The sequence below is a fragment of the Electrophorus electricus genome, chromosome 1 (assembly GCF_041902795.1).
Source record: "Electrophorus electricus isolate QZ-2024a chromosome 1, ASM4190279v1, whole genome shotgun sequence".
Taxonomy (NCBI): Eukaryota; Metazoa; Chordata; class Actinopteri; order Gymnotiformes; family Gymnotidae; genus Electrophorus; species Electrophorus electricus.
This window is the reverse complement of record NC_137497.1, coordinates 30,344,799-30,365,105: the sequence shown is the minus strand read 5'-3', so window position 1 is coordinate 30,365,105 and position 20,307 is coordinate 30,344,799. Positions and strand designations below refer to the sequence as shown.

General features: G+C 38.2%; 1 protein-coding gene across 1 annotated transcript; it reads left to right on the top strand.

The window, feature by feature from the left end:
• Positions 1 to 1,098: 1,098 nt before the first annotated feature.
• On the top strand, positions 1,099 to 17,962 carry LOC113569313 (choline transporter-like protein 4). The gene is made up of 27 exons (XM_081722475.1): positions 1,099 to 1,171; positions 1,546 to 1,602; positions 1,838 to 1,937; positions 2,240 to 2,332; positions 2,665 to 2,767; positions 3,046 to 3,305; positions 3,461 to 3,555; positions 6,869 to 6,917; positions 7,160 to 7,233; positions 7,351 to 7,429; positions 7,923 to 8,022; positions 8,671 to 8,731; positions 8,923 to 9,034; positions 9,128 to 9,211; positions 10,031 to 10,143; positions 10,403 to 10,525; positions 10,688 to 10,787; positions 11,090 to 11,182; positions 11,386 to 11,488; positions 11,772 to 12,031; positions 12,188 to 12,282; positions 12,369 to 12,472; positions 12,739 to 12,812; positions 13,071 to 13,141; positions 13,257 to 13,351; positions 17,513 to 17,597; positions 17,835 to 17,962. The coding sequence occupies exons 1-27, from the start codon at positions 1,099 to 1,101 to the stop codon at positions 17,918 to 17,920; spliced, it is 2,742 nt and encodes a 913-aa protein (XP_081578601.1). The 3' UTR covers positions 17,921 to 17,962.
• Positions 17,963 to 20,307: the final 2,345 nt, after the last annotated feature.

Sequence of the window (20,307 nt, the reverse complement as noted above, 5' to 3'; positions counted from 1 at the left end):
ATATCTTCATAGGAATACCAAAACAGCACACCCAGTATGTAAGGAACACTGTCAATATTCACTTAAGAACACTTAGCCGGGTAGTGGTGTGACTCTACAGCACTGAAGCCTGATACACATGCTCAAAAAACTGAATAAAAATAGTTTATATAATTGGCTAATATTCATGTTTTAAGCTGCATTTGTTTCCAGCATCCTCTTGTGTTTCAGTGACAAACCAAATGTCCTCTACTTTGACGTTCTGAAGTGCACCAGAGCAACCACTGAAATGGACGGCACTCTAGAGGGTCTCCAGTGTCCAACCACTCAAGTGAGATTTCCACAAAGATTTCCTATTGAAATTGTATAAAGACTGAACACGTTTGTCTGTAGCCTATTAGAAATCTGCACATGAGACTCATTTATTACAAAACAGTTTATTATGTAGTATGTGAATGCAAGTTTGTAAGTCTGGGGACTTGGGTCTCTTTTTCCTGCATGGTTTAGGAGCCTTTTGCTGTATCATGCAATGAACAATGAAGTGTAGATATAAATATGAAAAGCAACACTGTGTTTAGCTGCTCAAATAAGATCTCCTTCACTCTGTGTGTTTGTGCATTGGCTTGCAGGTCTGTGTTAAAAAATGCCCTTCGGAGTTTTGGAACTTGCCCCCAGAGGCGTATGCCCCAGATGCCCTACCTAAAGACTTCTTTCAGCAGCAGTATTGTGATCCTAGACTTGACCTTGCCCAAACCACATTGGTAAAACCTCACACTGCAAATGAGCAATGTAACCAACTTTATCGCTGGCAAATAAATCCTCACCACCCTCTTGACAGAACAGAATCTGTCGTATCAGAAGTCTTTGCAATATGCAACCCTTTGTTCCAAGTAGATGGAATTAATTCATTGGCTAAGCCAATCACACATATATAGCATTCAGTATGTTAATGAGATTTTCACATGCATTTCTACTACAGAGTGTTCAAGACTTTCTCAATCAAGACCTTTGTCCATATTTCTAGACCCCAAGTAAACCAGGTACAGACAGCAGGATTACCTCCACAGCTACATGTCTGTTCTGTAACATTTTGACTATGCTATGCACCACAACTGTAACATGGGCTCACACCTTGGTCAGACAGGTGATGGCACCAACAGCTTACTGGCTGAGCAATCATGCTCTAACCATGGTGGGCCTGTGTGTGAAACAGTTGAAAAAGTAAACAACCAAAGGTGGGGAGTGAACACCGGCCACTTTGGTGAAAGGGGTATAAATACCAACTAGACTACAGCATCGATAAAACTACCGGCGCGTATATCGCCCCTCTACAATACATGTTTTAACATACCTGCCTCACTGGGTAATTATTAAGCCCTTCATGAATTACCTCCTGCTGCACTGAAACAAGGAAAATACCAAATTACTGTGGATGGTTCTATGACTGGCACTGATTTGCTGCCCTATAGTGTATGAACTTTGCATGGGACTCTTAATTTTAAAGAAAAATTGCAGGGGGTTAGATTAGTGAATGAGGATGTAAGCTGTCTACTCTGTCTTTCTCAGGTATCTACTACTGTTACCGGGAATATGACCACTACAGATGCTCCAAACTCACCCTCGGTGACATTATTATAATTCAGAATTCTCTGTCTACCTTCAAGTGAAAGAGACTTGGCTGTTCTTCTGTAAGGGCTATCAGATTTTCTGTAAGGGCTTTCAGACATGTATTGACAGTATATAAAGTAGAAACAAACATGTTGTAAAGAAAGGAATTTTTCTAAGAATGGATGCATGGCTTTGGTTTATACTGTTGCTGTATGTGAATGATTTTTGTGTGTTTGTGTTTATGTGGCAGTGGTGAGCCTGTGTCTTTTGGAATTCGTAATTTTACTCTTCCTGACACATCGGGGGAGGAGAATATCTGTTGCAGTGGCACTGATCGAAGAGTCCAACAGGTAGAGCTTTTTAGGCCTTGAGACACATAGGCGGTAGTAAATATATCCATTGCCAGCATTTCTTTAAACAAATGTCAACCATCTGCTATGTCCTTCTTGTTTTTGTTGTTGTTGCTGTTGTTTATAAACAGAAAATCACCTTGGATACAAGAAACCCATTAACATTTTTCTTCAAATCAGTGCAGTCTCGGCATTCCTACATTATTACTCATATAAAGCCACGTCGCGGGGGCAGCCTGTATAAAGGCTCTCTTGTGCTCTTAAGGCTACATGAGGCCTTTTGTGCTCTGTGCTGTGTGTAGGGCGGTGAGTTGTGTGACGACCACACTGGCTTACCCCTTGGTGACGTTCCTGCTGGTGGTGATATGCGTGTCCTACTGGGGAATCACTAGCCTGTATCCTCTGTCACTTCCTCTTCTCACCTACCTTCACTTCCTGATAACAAAACAAGGCAGTAGCTGTGTATCTGTCCTCGCCACTGAATTAGTGCTGTAGCTTGGATTGTATTGGTAGTTTGTGTTTGAAAATGTGTTTGTGTCAGTATTTTGTTGTCAATCAGCAGTCATTGATATTGTTATTAAAGTACATGTGTATGCAATTTGTTACAGGATATTGTTTGCTTGAGGGTGTGTGTGTGTGTGTGTGTGTGTGTGTGTGTGTGTGTGTGTGTGTGTTTGTGTGTGTAGAGTGTGTGTTAGGCTGTGTCCTTGACCATTACTGCCCTCAGGTATTTGGCCACTTCAGGTGCTCCTGTATACCATGTCCCTGCTCTCAACTCCTCCATAGCCAACTGTAGTTCTATCACAGGCTCAGAGATTTGCATTCCCAAGGTCAGTCGCCTACACACACCCACACACGATATATCCAAGCTGTAATATTGTTCCCTTTCAAATATATAGTATAACATTCACATATCGCTATTTGCAGCTTCATACAGACATAATATGGTGAATGTATATGATATTCATATGATATTCATAGTTCACAATGACTTATTTTAGACGCATTCAGATTACTGACATGTTCCAATAGCCTGGTAATGATTCATTTCACATCTCTTTCCTTTTATTTATACTGTTGTTGTTGTCTTCTTCTTGTTTCTTTTCAGGAATTCAGTGCTTCTCTCCATCCTGATTGTCCATCTGTGCGCTGTGTGTTTTTTAAATACGATGACACGGACTTGTTCTCAAGGATCGCACCCTACCTGCAGATCTACAATTTGCTGGCTTTCCTCTGGTGCGTGAACTTCATCATCGCCCTGGGCCAGTGTACACTAGCCGGTACCTTCGCATCCTTCTACTGGGCCTTCAGTAAACCAGCAGACATTCCCCCGTACCCTCTCTTACAAGCCTTCATCCGGACACTAGGGTACATAGCACTCGTGTTTCATCCCTGCTCCGCTCCGATTGCTTTGATATCAGCCACACCCGAAAGTACATTCCCTTGGTTTGGTGACTACTAACCTAGTACAGAGTCCTAACTGCTCCCCACCTCTAAAGTCTACTAAACTGCTTTTTTTCAAGGTGTCATGTCGGCTCTTTAGCATTGGGTGCTGTCATCCTTACCATATTCCAGGTCCCTCGGATGTTTCTGGAATATCTTGACCATAGGTTCAGAGGTAACAATATATATAAAACCTTCATGACCTTAGTCCTGCTTTCTCCTGTCTGTAACTGTAGTGTGAAACAATTGTCTACTCCACAGACTGCCGGAATTTCTGTTGTCAGTTTGTGATGATGTCCCTCAAATGCTGCTTTTGGTTCCTGGATAAATTCCTCAAGTTCTTCCACAGAAACACCTATATCATGGTGTGTCTCATATCCAGCTGCACACAAAAAAATGATCGATGCTGAAATAACTGTTTTTATGTGTCTTCAGTGATCGGTTGTCTAGCGTTAGTATGAGTATTAGATAAAAACTAAATGAAAAACTGTATGGTGTATATTAGTATGATATGTTTTTTTTTCACTTTGTGGTAATAGCATCAAAGTATGTAATTGTGTCCATATGACTAGTGAAATTTACTGAGTGTACAATCTGACTCAACATGCTGTTTGTGGTTGATAATATACAGATTGCTATACATGGAAACAATTTCCATGTGTCTGGCAAGAATGCTTATATGCTCTTGAGGAGAAATATTAACCGGTAAGTCCTCAGACAGAGGAGATGTTTCGTACATATTATTGAACGTATGGGGTTGTGTGTGAATATGAATGATTTGCTGTTGCTGTTGTGGAACAAATTACTTCCATTTCCTTGTTTTGAAGGCAAAAATATTAAATGGAGGAATTTATCAGTACATACTCATGTGAAAATAATTTGTATACATATTTTTAATATGAGTACCAATTGTTCTAGCTCAAGTTTAGCACGCTGTCCTTGACCATGTCCCTCTGTCCACAGGGTGGTGGTGTTGGACTGTGTTACAGACACACTGCTGTTTTCCGGCAAGGTGCTGGTGGTCGGATTAGTGGGTGAGAAATACAGTGTGAAGTCATGTGTATGTTACCCATACTACACTTCATCACATTTAAAAGGTACAACACACTTTAAAAGGTAACTCTGGGGGTTTTCTACATTCCCTGTAAGGGGAATGTAGTAAATTGAAGGAAAATGTAGTAAATTGAAGGAAAAAAACAAAAAATGTCGCTCTGGAAATTCCAGAAAGTTGACGAGTGATGTCACTGGTTGTCATCAGACAGTGTGCTAACAGATATGAAGCTGCAATATGCACATTACCAGTAACCAGTGTAACTGGAACCAAGAAACTGGTATATGCTGTTGCAGTAGTCATGCTTGAGACAGTGGACAAGATAGAGAAAACAGTAGTGGTGATAGAAACATCTAAAGGAAGCAATATGAGAAATTGCAAAAATACCAGGGACTGAAAGAAGAGAGAATGTGGAGGGTTAGCATCAAGGTTGTCCCAGTGGTGATAGGGGAACCTGGGGGCAGTGACTCCTAAGCTCGAGGAGTAGCTTCAACAGATCTCAAGAATGACATTGTCAATCTCAGTCCACAAGAGTGCAAACCTGGGAGCAGCAAAGCTAAAACTTCCAGACCTCTGGTAGAAGGCCCGATTGCCGAGCATGAAAGGGCCACAGATGTGAGACAGATACACACATGCATACACACAAACACACACTCTCTCTTTGTCTTTCTCTACAAATATACTAGAGCTGAGGAAGTAAAATTTGTGTAGTGCATGTGCCTTATCTTCAGTCAAAGACTAAAATAACCTCTCATCTGTTGGAATGAAAGAAGAAATTTAAGTTAATTTCAGAAAGCATTACGTTCTTTGTTGTCATGCTTAAAAACAAACCTTTGACAATAATTATATATATATATATACATATATATATATATATATATGTGTGTGTGTGTGTGTGTGTGTGTGTGTGTGTGCGTGTGTGTGATTTGTTTTCCCACTGTACTTTACTGTATTATTTTTACTGTGCTAAGTGTATCAGAAATCAATTTCATTAATTTTTCACAGAAGCAGTATATATAGTAGCTATCTTAATCCACTGTTGTTTCATTAGCAACATTGTAAAATCATATAAATTTAGCCATCGATATCTTTTATTTTTGTATTCTTCTTCATCAAAGGAATCAAACCCTCAGGCTCTAAAGCTCCGTTACCTTCGCCGCTATTTTCCAAAACTGCTGCAACTTCAGCAGCTGTAAACTTGTTTTACAACATTTTTGGAAATGTATCCGACGTGAAGGGAACGCCGTAATGATTTCATGATTGTTTATTGTTTAGTTTCACACAGATTGACACACAAATTCATCAATAACACACGTAGAAATGGATCAGCTCTGAGTGACAGAGGAACAGACGAATCACACGGCGATCGTCCTGTGATTCGACGATGAATGACGGTAAAATGTACTAAAAGTGTTACTCGATTGGGGGCGGGAGAGTCTTCTTTTAAGCGCAGACTGACTGCAGACTTTTATTTATCTCAAATAAACAATCAATCAGGGTCCATGTCCTTCCTGATAAAAATTGGAGTTGGGAGCATTCATTTATTCTGGCATACATTACAGACTTTAAAGTTTTTTTCAGAATTGTCAAAAAATTATTTGTCAGTCGCATAGACGTAGTTTTGGGAGAGGACGGGGTGCGTGTCATTTAGCCTCAGGTTATATCTTGGTGACAAGCCTAAGGTTACATTATTATGTAAAGATGATTTTATTATTTGTTTAGCTTTTTTTAGTACGTTAAAAGCACAGTAACCTTGGACAGTTTAAGCGTATAGGCCTAAATATCCGACGCAGGACATAGCAAGCAGAGTGTGAGCATCGCACAGCATGGAAGGCAGGTGCTCGCGACCAAGATGCCTTTGTTGATGAGCTGAGAATGAGAACGTGCTGTGACTTCACATGTCACAATGTGTCCATAACCTGGAATGTGTGCGTCATAAGAACAGAGTATCATATGTAAGAATATTTTTTACTGTAACATTACACATTGCGGACTCTGTGTGATCGAAAGTGCAAGGAGGAAGAGTACGATGGTCAGGAAACCGGATTATAATGGTGAGGTGTTTTTTTTTTGTTTGTTTGTTTGTTTTTTCAGATATATCCATCCATATGCCAAAGATTTTATGAGAATCCCATACGCCAAATGCAATGGTTAACAAATAAACATTGTACAAAACTATCATGTACATTTCATGTTAAAATTATAATAGCTCTTACATACTTGCTAGGTCTATTTCATATTAAAAACATTCATGTAGTGTACGATCTGTAACTATGTATCAGATCAAAAGCATATGTGTACAGAAGGTGTCATAAAAATATGTAACTGTATATAAAATGTGTTAGACAAAATATAGAGTACCAGTCAAAAGTTCAGACACACCTGACTGAATGTATGTTTTTCATAGGTTTAAACTTATTATATTCTATGTTCTCAGGGGAACCTTTCCCATATGAGCCTTTTTTCAGGGGACCAGTTAGCAAGAGGTGAGTCCTTAAATCTCTCAATGTTCCTCCCATTTACTCCTTCATATCAGTTGACTTTAGTAAACTATTTAAAGCACACACATCATGGATCACAGAATGTCTGTTATTAGCTCTATACAAGAAATATATGAAGGCCATAGATCTACTAAAACTTATTTGAAAGTCATTTGACTTAGCTAAATAACTTTATTACATAATTGAAATGATACAAGTGTGTAGCAATACTTCTTGTTTTTCTTCAGGAGTTGTACAGACATTATCTGCTGTATGGCTTTTGTGGCTGCCATTGTCAGCTATATGCTTATTGGCATCCTGGGTAAGAAACATTTCCAACTACACTTTCATGGAAAAATGATTATTCTGGGCTTATAAGAAAGGTCTTTTACACATGTATGGCTTGTGAGATATCCTTCTAACAGAGGTTCTAACACAGCTTTGTTGTATGGAGACCCTCGTCATGTCCTGTTGCCCCGGAATTCCACTGGGATGTTCTGTGGATCTGGAGTCAATTTGTAAGTCCCTCACATACTGGATTAGTATTTATGTCTTCACAGGAATACCAAAACAGCACACTCAGTATGTAAGGAACACTGTCAATATTCTCTCAAATGAGTAGAACTAGCATTACAGTGGAGCTGTGCAGGTTCAAATCATGTGGATACATTAAAGAGCAACAGTGCAAGATGGATTAGATTTTAGGTTAAATATTTTCATGATTGGCAATTCACAGCAACAAGTGGACCCAATCAAATCACACATGTTTAATGATTGCCTCTAAAACAAAGGGTCCAAACTCAGGTCTAGGAGTGTCACAACACTACGGAGTTTATTGTTTACCCCAATCATACTCACCCTAGAAGAAAGAACATTTAGGGGAGTAATGGTGTGACTACACCACTGAAGCCTGATACACATGCTCAAAAAACTGAATAAAAATTGTTTCTTTAATTGGCTAATATTCATGTGTCAAGCTGCATTTGTTTCCAGCATCCTCTTGTGTTTCAGTGACAAACCAAATGTCCTCTACTTTGACGTTCTGAAGTGTGTCAGAGCAACCACAGAAATGGATGCCACTCTAGAGGGTCTCCAGTGTCCAACCACTCAAGTGAGATTTCCACAAAGATTTCCTGTTGAAATTGTACAGAGGCTGAACACGTTTGAATGTAGCCTATTAGAAATCTGCACATGAGACTCATTTATTACAAAACAGTTTATTATGTAGTATGTGAATGCAAGTTTGTAAGTCTGGGGGCTTGGGTATCTTTTTGTTGCTTGGCTTAGGAGCCTTTTTCTGTATCATGCAATGAACAATGAAGTGTAGATATAAATATGAAAAGCAACACTGTGTTTAGCTGCTCAAATAAGATCTCCTTCACTCTGTGTGTTTGTGCATTGGCTTGCAGGTCTGTGTTAAAAAATGCCCTTCGGAGTTCTGGAAGTTGCCCGCAGAGGCGTATGCCCCAGATGCCCTACCTAAAGACTTCTTTCAGCAGCAGTATTGTGATCCTAGACTTGACCTTGCCCAAACCACAATGGTAAAACCTCACACTGCAAATGAGCAATGTAACCAACTTTATCGCTGGCAAATAAATCCTCACCACCCTCTTGACAGAACAGAATCTGTCATATCAGAAGTCTTTGCAATATGCAACCCTTTGTTCCAAGTAGATGGAATTAATTCATTGGTTAAGCCAATCACACATACATAGGATTCAGTATGTTAATGAGATTTTCACATGCATTTCTACTACAGAGTGTTCAAGACATCCTCAATCAAGAGCTTTGTCCGTATTTCTACACCCCAAGTAAACCAGGTACAGACAGCAGGATTACCTTTACAACTACCTGTCTATTTGTCCATCCTGTTTTGTAACAGTTTGACTATGCTATGCACTAAAACATAACCAAACCACCAGGACTGTGCATTTACCGCCATCATAAGTCAGTAGGTTTCATTTTTACAGTCATATTATTTTTCTGTTTCTCTGTGTCTCTCTCCCCTCAGCACTAGGGAAATGCCTGCCTAGCTTTGAACTACAGGACGTTCCTCCAGACTTCTCTCTCCCTGGATTCGCTTCCGTAGATGAAACAGTCAAGCACATAAAGAGTGCTATGGAGTAATCCTTCACACACACTCACACACACATATGCATGGATGGTTGGTGTTGATCTATAAGCTGCTTTTGCTGACCAGTATTTTTTGCTTGCAGCTCTCTTGTTTCAGGATTCAACTTTAAGTCAGTGGGGTTACGGATTTTTGAGGATTTTGCTACATCATGGTATTGGATATTAATGTAAGTTAGTTTTATACAAGATTGTATCACACCCAGACATTGTATAGTGTGTGTGTGTGTGTGTGTGTGTGTGTGTCTCTGTGTGTGTGTGTGTGTGTGTGTGTGTGTGTGTGTATATATATATATATACAGAAAGATTTCAGTATTTTTCCTTCATCAATCTGCATAGAATACAATACTATATGCAATACAATACTACATATAATACTGGCCAGCGAGATCTAGGGAGACTGTTTGTGGTTTCAAACTTCTTCTATTGGAGAATGATGGAAGCTACTGTGATCTTGGGCAGTTTCCAAGCTGCAGAATATTTCTTGTAACCTTCCCCTGATCTGTGTCTTGACACAATTCTTGACACAATTCTCTGAACTTCATGGCTTGGCTTTCACTCAGACACTATGAACTGTGAGTCCATAAACAGACAGATTTCTGCCTTCCCTGATTATGTTCAGTCAATTCAGTGAAGCACAGGTGAACCCTAATGAAGTTAAAAAAAAATTACAGGGACCATTGATAGAAGTAGGATTCAACAGAGCTCAATAAAAAGTGTCTTAACAACAGACCTCAATATGTATGTTAATGCAGTATTTCAGACTTTTATTTTAAATAAATGTACAAAACATTATAAAAACCAATGTTTGTTTTCTTGTTGAGGAGTATTTTATCTAGATTGATGAGGAAAAATAGTTAAATCAATTTTAAGATGAGTAATACACAACAAATTTGAAACTTTCTGTATGCATTTTAAGTAAATATTTTTCTCTCTCTCTCTCTCTCTCTCTCTCTCTCTCTCTCTCTCTCTCTCTCTCTCTCTCTCAGAGCTCTGGTGGTTGCTATGGTTGTTAGCCTCATGTTCCTCCTGCTTATGAGATATCTAATGTTCGTGCTACTGTTGGCTCTCATCGTGGGAGTGCTCGTAGCTGGAGCGTATGGTAAGCCTGTACAATACATGTTTTAACATACCTGCCATTAGCGACCAGCTCACTGGGTAATAATTAAGCCCTTCATGAATGGTCTCCTGCTGCACTGAAACAAGGAAAATACCAAATTACTGTGGATGGTTCTATGACTGGCACTGATTTGCTGCCCTATAGTGTATGAACTCTGCATGGGACCCTTAATTTTAAAGACAAATTGCAGGGGGTTAGATTAGTGAATGAGGATGTAAGCTGTCTACTCTGTCTTTCTCAGGTATCTACTACTGTTACCGGGAATATAACCACTACAGACACTCCAAACTCACCCTCGGTGACATTACTTATAATTCAGAATTCTCTGTCTACCTTCAAGTGAAAGAGACTTGGCTGTTCTTCTGTAAGGGCTATCAGATTTTCTCACAAGACATGTATTGACAGTATATAAAGTAGAAACAAACATGTTGTAAAGAAAGGAATTTTTCTAAGAATGGACGCCTGGCTTTGGTTTATACTGTTGCTGTATGTGAATGATTTTTGTGTGTTTGTGTTTATGTGGCAGTGGTGAGCCTGTGTCTTTTGGAATTCGTAATTTTACTCTTCCTGACACATCGGGGGAGGAGAATATCTGTTGCATTGGCACTGATCAAAGAGTCCAACAGGTAGAGCTTTTTAGGCCTTGAGACACATAGGCGGTAGTAAATATATCCATTGCCAGCATTTCTTTAAACAAATGTCAACCATCTGCTATGTCCTTCTTGTTTTTGTTGTTGTTGCTGTTGTTTATAAACAGAAAATCACCTTGGATACAAGAAACCCATTAACATTTTTCTTCAAATCAGTGCAGTCTCGGCATTCCTACATTATTACTCATATAAAGCCACTTCGCGGGGGCAGCCTGTATAAAGGCTCTCTTGTGCTCTTAAGGCTACACGAGGCCTTTTGTGCTCTGTGCTGTGTGTAGGGCGGTGAGTTGTGTGACGACCACACTGGCTTACCCCTTGGTGACGTTCCTGCTGGTGGTGATAAGCATGGCCTACTGGGGAATCACTAGCCTGTATCCTCTGCCACTTCCTCTTCTCACCTACCTTCACTTCCTGCTAACAAATCAAGGCAGTAACTGTATATCTGTCCTCGCCACTGAATTAGTGCTGTAGCTTGGATTGTATTGGTAGTTTGTTGTTGAAAATGTGCTTGTGTCAGTATTTTGTGTGTAGAGTGTGTGTGTTAGGCTGTGTCCTTGACCATTACTGCCCTCAGGTATTTGGCCACATCAGGTGCTCCTGTATACCATGTCGCTGCTCTCAACTCCTCCATAGCCAACTGTAGTTCTATCACAGGCTCTGAGATTTGCATTCCCAAGGTCAGTCGCCTACATACACCCACACACTATATATCCAAGCTGTAATATTGTTCCCTTTCAAATATATAGTATAACATTCACATATTGCTATTTGCAGCTTCATACAGACATAATATGGTGAATGTATATGATTTTCATATGATATTCATACGTCACAATGACTTATTTTAGACGCATTCAGATTACTGACATGTTCTAATAGCCTTATGTGGTAATGATTCATTTCACATCTCTTTCCTTTTATTTATACTGTTGTTGTTGTCTTCTTCTTGTTTCTTTTCAGGAATTCAGTGCTTCTCTCCATCCTGATTGTCCATCTGTGCGCTGTGTGTTTTTTAAATACGATGACACGGACTTGTTCTCAAGGATCGCACCCTACCTGCAGATCTATAAGTTGCTGGCTTTCCTCTGGTGCGTGAACTTCATGATCGCCCTGGGCCAGTGTACACTAGCCGGTACCTTCGCATCCTTCTACTGGGCCTTCAGTAAACCAGCAGACATTCCCCCGTACCCTCTCTTACAAGCCTTCATCCGGACACTAGGGTACATAGCACTCGTGTTTCATCCCTGCTCCGCTCCGATTGCTTTGATATCAGCCACACCCGAAAGTACATTCCCTTGGTTTGGTGACTACTAACCTAGTACAGAGTCCTAACTGCTCCCCACCTCTAAAGTCTACTAAACTGCTTTTTTTTCAAGGTGTCATGTCGGCTCTTTAGCATTGGGTGCTGTCATCCTTACCATATTCCAGGTCCCTCGGATGTTTCTGGAATATCTTGACTATAGGTTCAGAGGTAACAATATATATAAAACCTTCATGACCTTAGTCCTGCTTTCTCCTGTCTGTAACTGTAGTGTGACACAATTGTCTACTCCACAGACTGCCGGAATTTCTGTTGTCAGTTTGTGATGATGTCCCTCAAATGCTGCTTTTGGTTCCTGGATAAATTCCTCAAGTTCTTCCACAGAAACACCTATATCATGGTGTGTCTCATATCCAGCTGCACACAAAAAAATGATCGATGCTGAAATAACTGTTTTTATGTGTCTTCAGTGATCGGTTGTCTAGCGTTAGTATGAGTATTAGATAAAAACTAAATGAAAAACTGTATGGTGTATATTAGTATGATATGGGTTTTTTTCACTTTGTGGTAATAGCATCAAAGTATGTAATTGTGTCCATATGACTAGTGAAATTTACTGAGTGTACAATCTGACTCAACATGCTGTTTGTGGTTGATAATATACAGATTGCTATACATGGAAACAATTTCCATGTGTCTGGCAAGAATGCTTATATGCTCTTGAGGAGAAATATTAACCGGTAAGTCCTCAGACAGAGGAGATGTTTCGTACATATTATTGAACGTATGGGGTTGTGTGTGAATATGAATTATTTAATGTTGCTGTTGTGGAACAAATTACTTCCATTTCCTTGTTTTGAAGGCAAAAATATTAAATGGAGGAATTTATCAGTACATACTCATGTGAAAATAATTTGTATACATATTTTTAATATGAGTACCAATTGTTCTAGCTCAAGTTTAGCACGCTGTCCTTGACCATGTCCCTCTGTCCACAGGGTGGTGGTGTTGGACTGTGTTACAGACACACTGCTGTTTTCCGGCAAGGTGCTGGTGGTCGGATTAGTGGGTGAGAAATACAGTGTGAAGTCATGTGTATGTTACCCATACTACACTTCATCACATTTAAAAGGTACAACACACTTTAAAAGGTAACTCTGGGGGTTTTCTACATTCCCTGTAAGGTCTGCTGGCTTTCTTCTTCTTCTCTGGGAGAATCAGGCTGCCAGATGACAATTTCCAGATTCAGCTGCTGCATTACTACTGGTTGCCCGTTATCGTATGTATTGCCTCCACTGTCGGATAACCTCAGAACAAACTCAAGTGCTGACACTTGCTTCTGTGTGAGATCAAAACATCAGCATATTCAGTACACTGTATAAATGGGTTTAATGACAGCAACTGTAAAGTCACTTTGTAAATAACCAGGATTTACACATTTATTCTGTAGAGCAGTGCCTGTTATAGTACTGTGTATATCTACTACTGCTGTTTTTTAGACGGTGATGGCGGGAGCTTACTTGATCGCTCAGGGCTTCTTCAGTGTGTACAGCATGTGTGTGGACAGCCTTTTTCTCTGCTTCTGTAAGCTACACACACACACACACACACACACACACACACACACACACACACACACACACACACTCATTCCACCAGTTCATGACACTGGGCACACACAGTTGAAAGCTTGCATGGTCCAGTCCCTTTACTTCAGAGAGAGTAGAATTATAAAAAACATTATTAGCTCACATTTCAGTCTTAAGCTACTATATATTCCAATCAACAGGACTACATTGTTTTCACTTCCACTGTAATGTTTTTGTCTCCTCTAGTGGAGGATCTGGAGCGTAATGAGGGCACCATGCTGAGACCATACTACATGTCCGGGTCTCTGTGGCGAATCCTCAATAAGTCCTAAAGAGCCTTAAAAAAAACAGCTTTCGACCACATCCTTTTCCAAACTTTTCATAAATAAACCAAACAAGCATTTATGTTAGTATTTTTTTCTTTGTTACTGTAAAACTGCTCAGCATTCTGATCGCTGCTGTAATGTTCAGAAGACAGCTGACGGGGCCTCTTTCAGGACTGATTTGGTTTTGACCAAACAGCAGACACACACTGGATGTTCTGGCAAACATTGAGTAGGAGTACGCTTGTGCCTAAATGTGGGGTATATGAGAAGTTTTAGTTCTTTGCCAACTCCTGATTATGCATAAAAGATCACATTCCATGGTATGCTACGATATTATTTTTTTATTTCTGCGTATAATAGAGAGTATACAAACTAGTAAGAATGACTGAGCTAATTGCAAATTTTCTTACTTTATTAACTGAATACTATTTTATATATGAAATATGTGAACGTTTACAACATATAGAATACATTTATGATGTGATACAACAGTTGATAAAAAAACAATAAGAATATAAAATCCCAGAAATCTATTTTCCTTTCTTTTTTCACACGTATGAAGTCATAAGCTTATCCACATGGCCCGTTATGACCAATACAAGCACCATTCTGAACAGGCTTAGAGTAATTTTGATTTTCACACAATGCAATTTTTACAGAAGACAATGCCTTGAAAAAATGTCCAGTTCAAATGGTTTATACAGACTGGTTCTCAGCACTAAAAATGTACAGTACATCATTCATTACTTTCACTTTAAACCAATATATTTCATTTCTGGTTGGATTTTCTCTCATAAGGATTAATACCAATCAATTAAGACAGGTTTGCAATTAAAGACAAAGGTATAGTTGCCAGTAATAACTGGAACTTTAGAAGGGATCTAGGTCATTTGTATCACTGTAAAATATTTAACACAAAGATTTAGGACAGCTGGTGGTGTGCATCTAATTGTTAACATATACACTAGTACATCCACTAAAGCCTACCATAATGATATCAACACCAAATGCAACAAAGTCATTTTGTTTCCAATGCTGAAAATGTTAAATGAGAGTAAAACCAACAGAAAAATAGTTTTTGGCCTAGGCCAAACAAATGAGAGATTACAATGGGCATTCCCCCCTTTAAAGAGATTCACAGTAGAAATGTAACTATATGTATAATTTATTAATGTAACATAAAACAGCAATAAGAAAAATGCAAAAATACTATGGTGAAGGACATTGTGACAAAACCCCATGTGAATGCTTATATTACAATCCTGTTTGGACAAGTTTGATCCTCAGTCTCTACCAGTGGTTAATTGTATCTTCTTACAAAAAAAAGGAACCTTATGGTCTGTAATGGATAGTCATTATATATATAAAACAATTACAATGCTGCAAAAAAAACAAATTGTCAGCAATATCAATGGCTAATTTAAATGACAATAAGGTAGAAACTGAATTATAAGAAGAAAGCCATATATTCATCTGTTTTGAAAGAATTCAAATAGTTAATATCACTGTGGCTAGTTGTACTGTGCACTAAGATATAGTTAGCTTCAGCTTGTGAATTGTATTTACAACTTGGATATGGATGTGAACTTTAATTTCCAGCATGTAACACAATTTTAAAATTTTACCCAGCATAAAGGTGTTTCCCTTCTGATCAGTTCACCTAAAATGAACAGAATCCAAATGTGCTAAAATGTGCTACCTAACCAACTATTGTGCTTTTCTAGATTCTCCATTTACTATCTGGATCACACCACACCTCATTTCAACATCTCTTCACCAGACTTACACACAGAGGTATTCTGCAGATGTCAGTGAAAGGAACTGGGTTTTGGATTTCTCTGGCCATAACTGACACCAAAACAAAATTAAATACTGATTATGGACAACATACATAAAATGACACAGTACAAAGTCTGATTTTGGTCCCACAGTAAATGTCATTGGTCACTGATGTTCAATATATCAGTGAAAATCAAAGCAGTGTATATTTGGCAACACTGTAAAGCATTTGAGTAGGACTTTGTGTAGACAGCTTCGAATTCTTGAGATGTAGTTCTGACGTAGTTGCTCTCTACATTATTTTTTTTTCTTTCACTGAAACATGTCTTTAACTGAAACATGTAAAAAAATAATAATAATAAAAAAACTAAAAGTATTGAAGAATCAGGGCACTTAGTGTTGAATTTGCTGTGTCCAAATATGTTAGTTTGGCTACAAGGGACTTCACATTAGATTCAATTAGATGATACCACACACTTCAGGATATAGAAATGACTATATTTTGTAATATATTAATTATATTTCCTGATATTTTCCCAAATTAATCATTGTCATTTCTCTGTGTAACATGTCAAAGGCCTGCGCAGACTTTCCATTACATGTTTGAAGCTAAAACATTTTTAAATTACTTAACTACCACACCAATAAGTTACTTGGCATGTGCAGAAGAGAATAGCATGTCCTCAGTTACCAAGCATCTTAAGCAAACAGTATACAAGATTTCTGGTGCTATTGCATACTGACAGTATGTGACAGCAGGTAAGAGGCACATTTTGGCACTTCAGATTTGGCATTTTAATTTTTTTGCTTGTCCACTGGATTTTTAAGTAATGAATATGTGAGGCACTTGTTGGGTCTGGACAGAACTGAGCATTTTTCTTTTATATTTGATGTTTTTCATGAAGAGTGGTTCAAGTGATTTGACATAATGCTAATTCAAGATATCTCTAAATACAGTTTGAGTAGACATAATGCTAATTCAAGACATCTCTAATTATATTTTGACTAGTTATATTTTGACTAATTATATTTTGATATAAAAAATATTAAATGGAGGAATTTAATAGTACATACTTATGTGAAAATAATTTGTATACATATTTTTAATATGAGTGCCAAGAAAGGGCTACTTTGATCAGTCATTTTTATGTGTTTCATTGTTCTAGCTCAAGTTTAGCACACTGTCCTTGACCATGCCCCTCTGTCCACAGGGTGGTGGTGTTGGAATGTGTTACAGACACACTGCTGTTTTTCAGCATGGTGCTGGTGGTCAGATTCGTGGGTGAGAAATACAGTGTGAAGTCATGTGTATGTTACCCATACTACACTTCATCACATTTAAAAGGTACAACACACTTTGAAAGGTGACTCTGGGGGTTTTCTACATTCCCTGTAAGGTCTGCTGGCTTTCTTCTTCTTCTCTGGGAGGATCAGGCTGCCAGATGACAATTTCCAGATTCAGCTGCTGCATTACTACTGGTTGCCCGTTATCGTATGTATTGCCTCCACTGTCGGATAACCTCAGAACAAACTCAAGTGCTGACACTTGCTTCTGTGTGAGATCAAAACATCAGCATATTCAGTACACTGAATAAATGGTTCTTTCTTTAGATACCAAAGGGTTTAATGACAGCAATTGTAAAGTCACTTTGTAAATAACCAGGATTTACACATTTATTCTGTAGAGCAGTGCCTGTTATAGTACTGACGGCCCAGCGTGTAAATCTACTACTGCTGTTTTTTTAGACGGTGATGGCGGGAGCTTACTTGGTCGCTCAGGGCTTCTTCAGTGTGTACAGCATGTGTGTGGACACCCTTTTTCTCTGCTTCTGTAAGCTACACACACACACACACACACACACACACACACACACACCTACTCATTCCACCAGTTCATGACACTGGGCACACACAGTTGAAAGCTTGCATGGTCCAGTCCCTTTACTTCAGAGAGAGTAGAATTAAAAAAAACATTATTAGCTCACATTTCAGTCTTAAGCTACTATATATTCCAATCAACAGGACTACATTGTTTTCACTTCCACTGTAATGTTTTTGTCTCCTCTAGTGGAGGATCTGGAGCGTAATGAGGGCACCATGCTGAGACCATACTACATGTCCGGGTCTCTGTGGCGAATCCTCAATAAGTCCTAAAGAGCCTTAAAAAAAACAGCTTTCGACCACATCCTTTTCCAAACTTTTCATAAATAAACCAAACAAGCATTTATGTTAGTATTTTTTTCTTTGTTACTGTAAAACTGCTCAGCATTCTGATCGCTGCTGTAATGTTCAGAAGACAGCTGACGGGGCCTCTTTCAGGACTGATTTGGTTTTGACCAAACAGCAGACACACACTGGATGTTCTGGCAAACATTGAGTAGGAGTACGCTTGTGCCTAAATGTGGGGTATATGAGAAGTTTTAGTTCTTTGCCAACTCCTGATTATGCATAAAAGATCACATTCCATGGTATGCTACGATATTATTTTTTTATTTCTGCGTATAATAGAGAGTATACAAACTAGTAAGAATGACTGAGCTAATTGCAAATTTTCTTACTTTATTAACTGAATACTATTTTATATATGAAATATGTGAACGTTTACAACATATAGAATACATTTATGATGTGATACAACAGTTGATAAAAAAACAATAAGAATATAAAATCCCAGAAATCTATTTTCCTTTCTTTTTTCACACGTATGAAGTCATAAGCTTATCCACATGGCCCGTTATGACCAATACAAGCACCATTCTGAACAGGCTTAGAGTAATTTTGATTTTCACACAATGCAATTTTTACAGAAGACAATGCCTTGAAAAAATGTCCAGTTCAAATGGTTTATACAGACTGGTTCTCAGCACTAAAAATGTACAGTACATCATTCATTACTTTCACTTTAAACCAATATATTTCATTTCTGGTTGGATTTTCTCTCATAAGGATTAATACCAATCAATTAAGACAGGTTTGCAATTAAAGACAAAGGTATAGTTGCCAGTAATAACTGGAACTTTAGAAGGGATCTAGGTCATTTGTATCACTGTAAAATATTTAACACAAAGATTTAGGACAGCTGGTGGTGTGCATCTAATTGTTAACATATACACTAGTACATCCACTAAAGCCTACCATAATGATATCAACACCAAATGCAACAAAGTCATTTTGTTTCCAATGCTGAAAATGTTAAATGAGAGTAAAACCAACAGAAAAATAGTTTTTGGCCTAGGCCAAACAAATGAGAGATTACAATGGGCATTCCCCCCTTTAAAGAGATTCACAGTAGAAATGTAACTATATGTATAATTTATTAATGTAACATAAAACAGCAATAAGAAAAATGCAAAAATACTATGGTGAAGGACATTGTGACAAAACCCCATGTGAATGCTTATATTACAATCCTGTTTGGACAAGTTTGATCCTCAGTCTCTACCAGTGGTTAATTGTATCTTCTTACAAAAAAAAGGAACCTTATGGTCTGTAATGGATAGTCATTATATATATAAAACAATTACAATGCTGCAAAAAAAACAAATTGTCAGCAATATCAATGGCTAATTTAAATGACAATAAGGTAGAAACTGAATTATAAGAAGAAAGCCATATATTCATCTGTTTTGAAAGAATTCAAATAGTTAATATCACTGTGGCTAGTTGTACTGTGCACTAAGATATAGTTAGCTTCAGCTTGTGAATTGTATTTACAACTTGGATATGGATGTGAACTTTAATTTCCAGCATGTAACACAATTTTAAAATTTTACCCAGCATAAAGGTGTTTCCCTTCTGATCAGTTCACCTAAAATGAACAGAATCCAAATGTGCTAAAATGTGCTACCTAACCAACTATTGTGCTTTTCTAGATTCTCCATTTACTATCTGGATCACACCACACCTCATTTCAACATCTCTTCACCAGACTTACACACAGAGGTATTCTGCAGATGTCAGTGAAAGGAACTGGGTTTTGGATTTCTCTGGCCATAACTGACACCAAAACAAAATTAAATACTGATTATGGACAACATACATAAAATGACACAGTACAAAGTCTGATTTTGGTCCCACAGTAAATGTCATTGGTCACTGATGTTCAATATATCAGTGAAAATCAAAGCAGTGTATATTTGGCAACACTGTAAAGCATTTGAGTAGGACTTTGTGTAGACAGCTTCGAATTCTTGAGATGTAGTTCTGACGTAGTTGCTCTCTACATTATTTTTTTTTCTTTCACTGAAACATGTCTTTAACTGAAACATGTAAAAAAATAATAATAATAAAAAAACTAAAAGTATTGAAGAATCAGGGCACTTAGTGTTGAATTTGCTGTGTCCAAATATGTTAGTTTGGCTACAAGGGACTTCACATTAGATTCAATTAGATGATACCACACACTTCAGGATATAGAAATGACTATATTTTGTAATATATTAATTATATTTCCTGATATTTTCCCAAATTAATCATTGTCATTTCTCTGTGTAACATGTCAAAGGCCTGCGCAGACTTTCCATTACATGTTTGAAGCTAAA

What these genes read in the sequence shown, in the direction of transcription:
- LOC113569313 (XM_081722475.1), top strand. Translation starts at nt 1,099, where the DNA reads ATGGGCTCACACCTTGGTCAGACAGGTGATGGCACCAACAGCTTACTG. An exon ending in GCAATCATGCTCTAACCATG is followed by an intron (nt 1,172 to 1,545) that starts GTGGGCCTGTGT and finishes TGTCTTTCTCAG; the next exon opens with GTATCTACTACTGTTACCGG. An exon ending in GCCTTCATCCGGACACTAGG is followed by an intron (nt 12,032 to 12,187) that starts GTACATAGCACT and finishes TTTTTTTTCAAG; the next exon opens with GTGTCATGTCGGCTCTTTAG.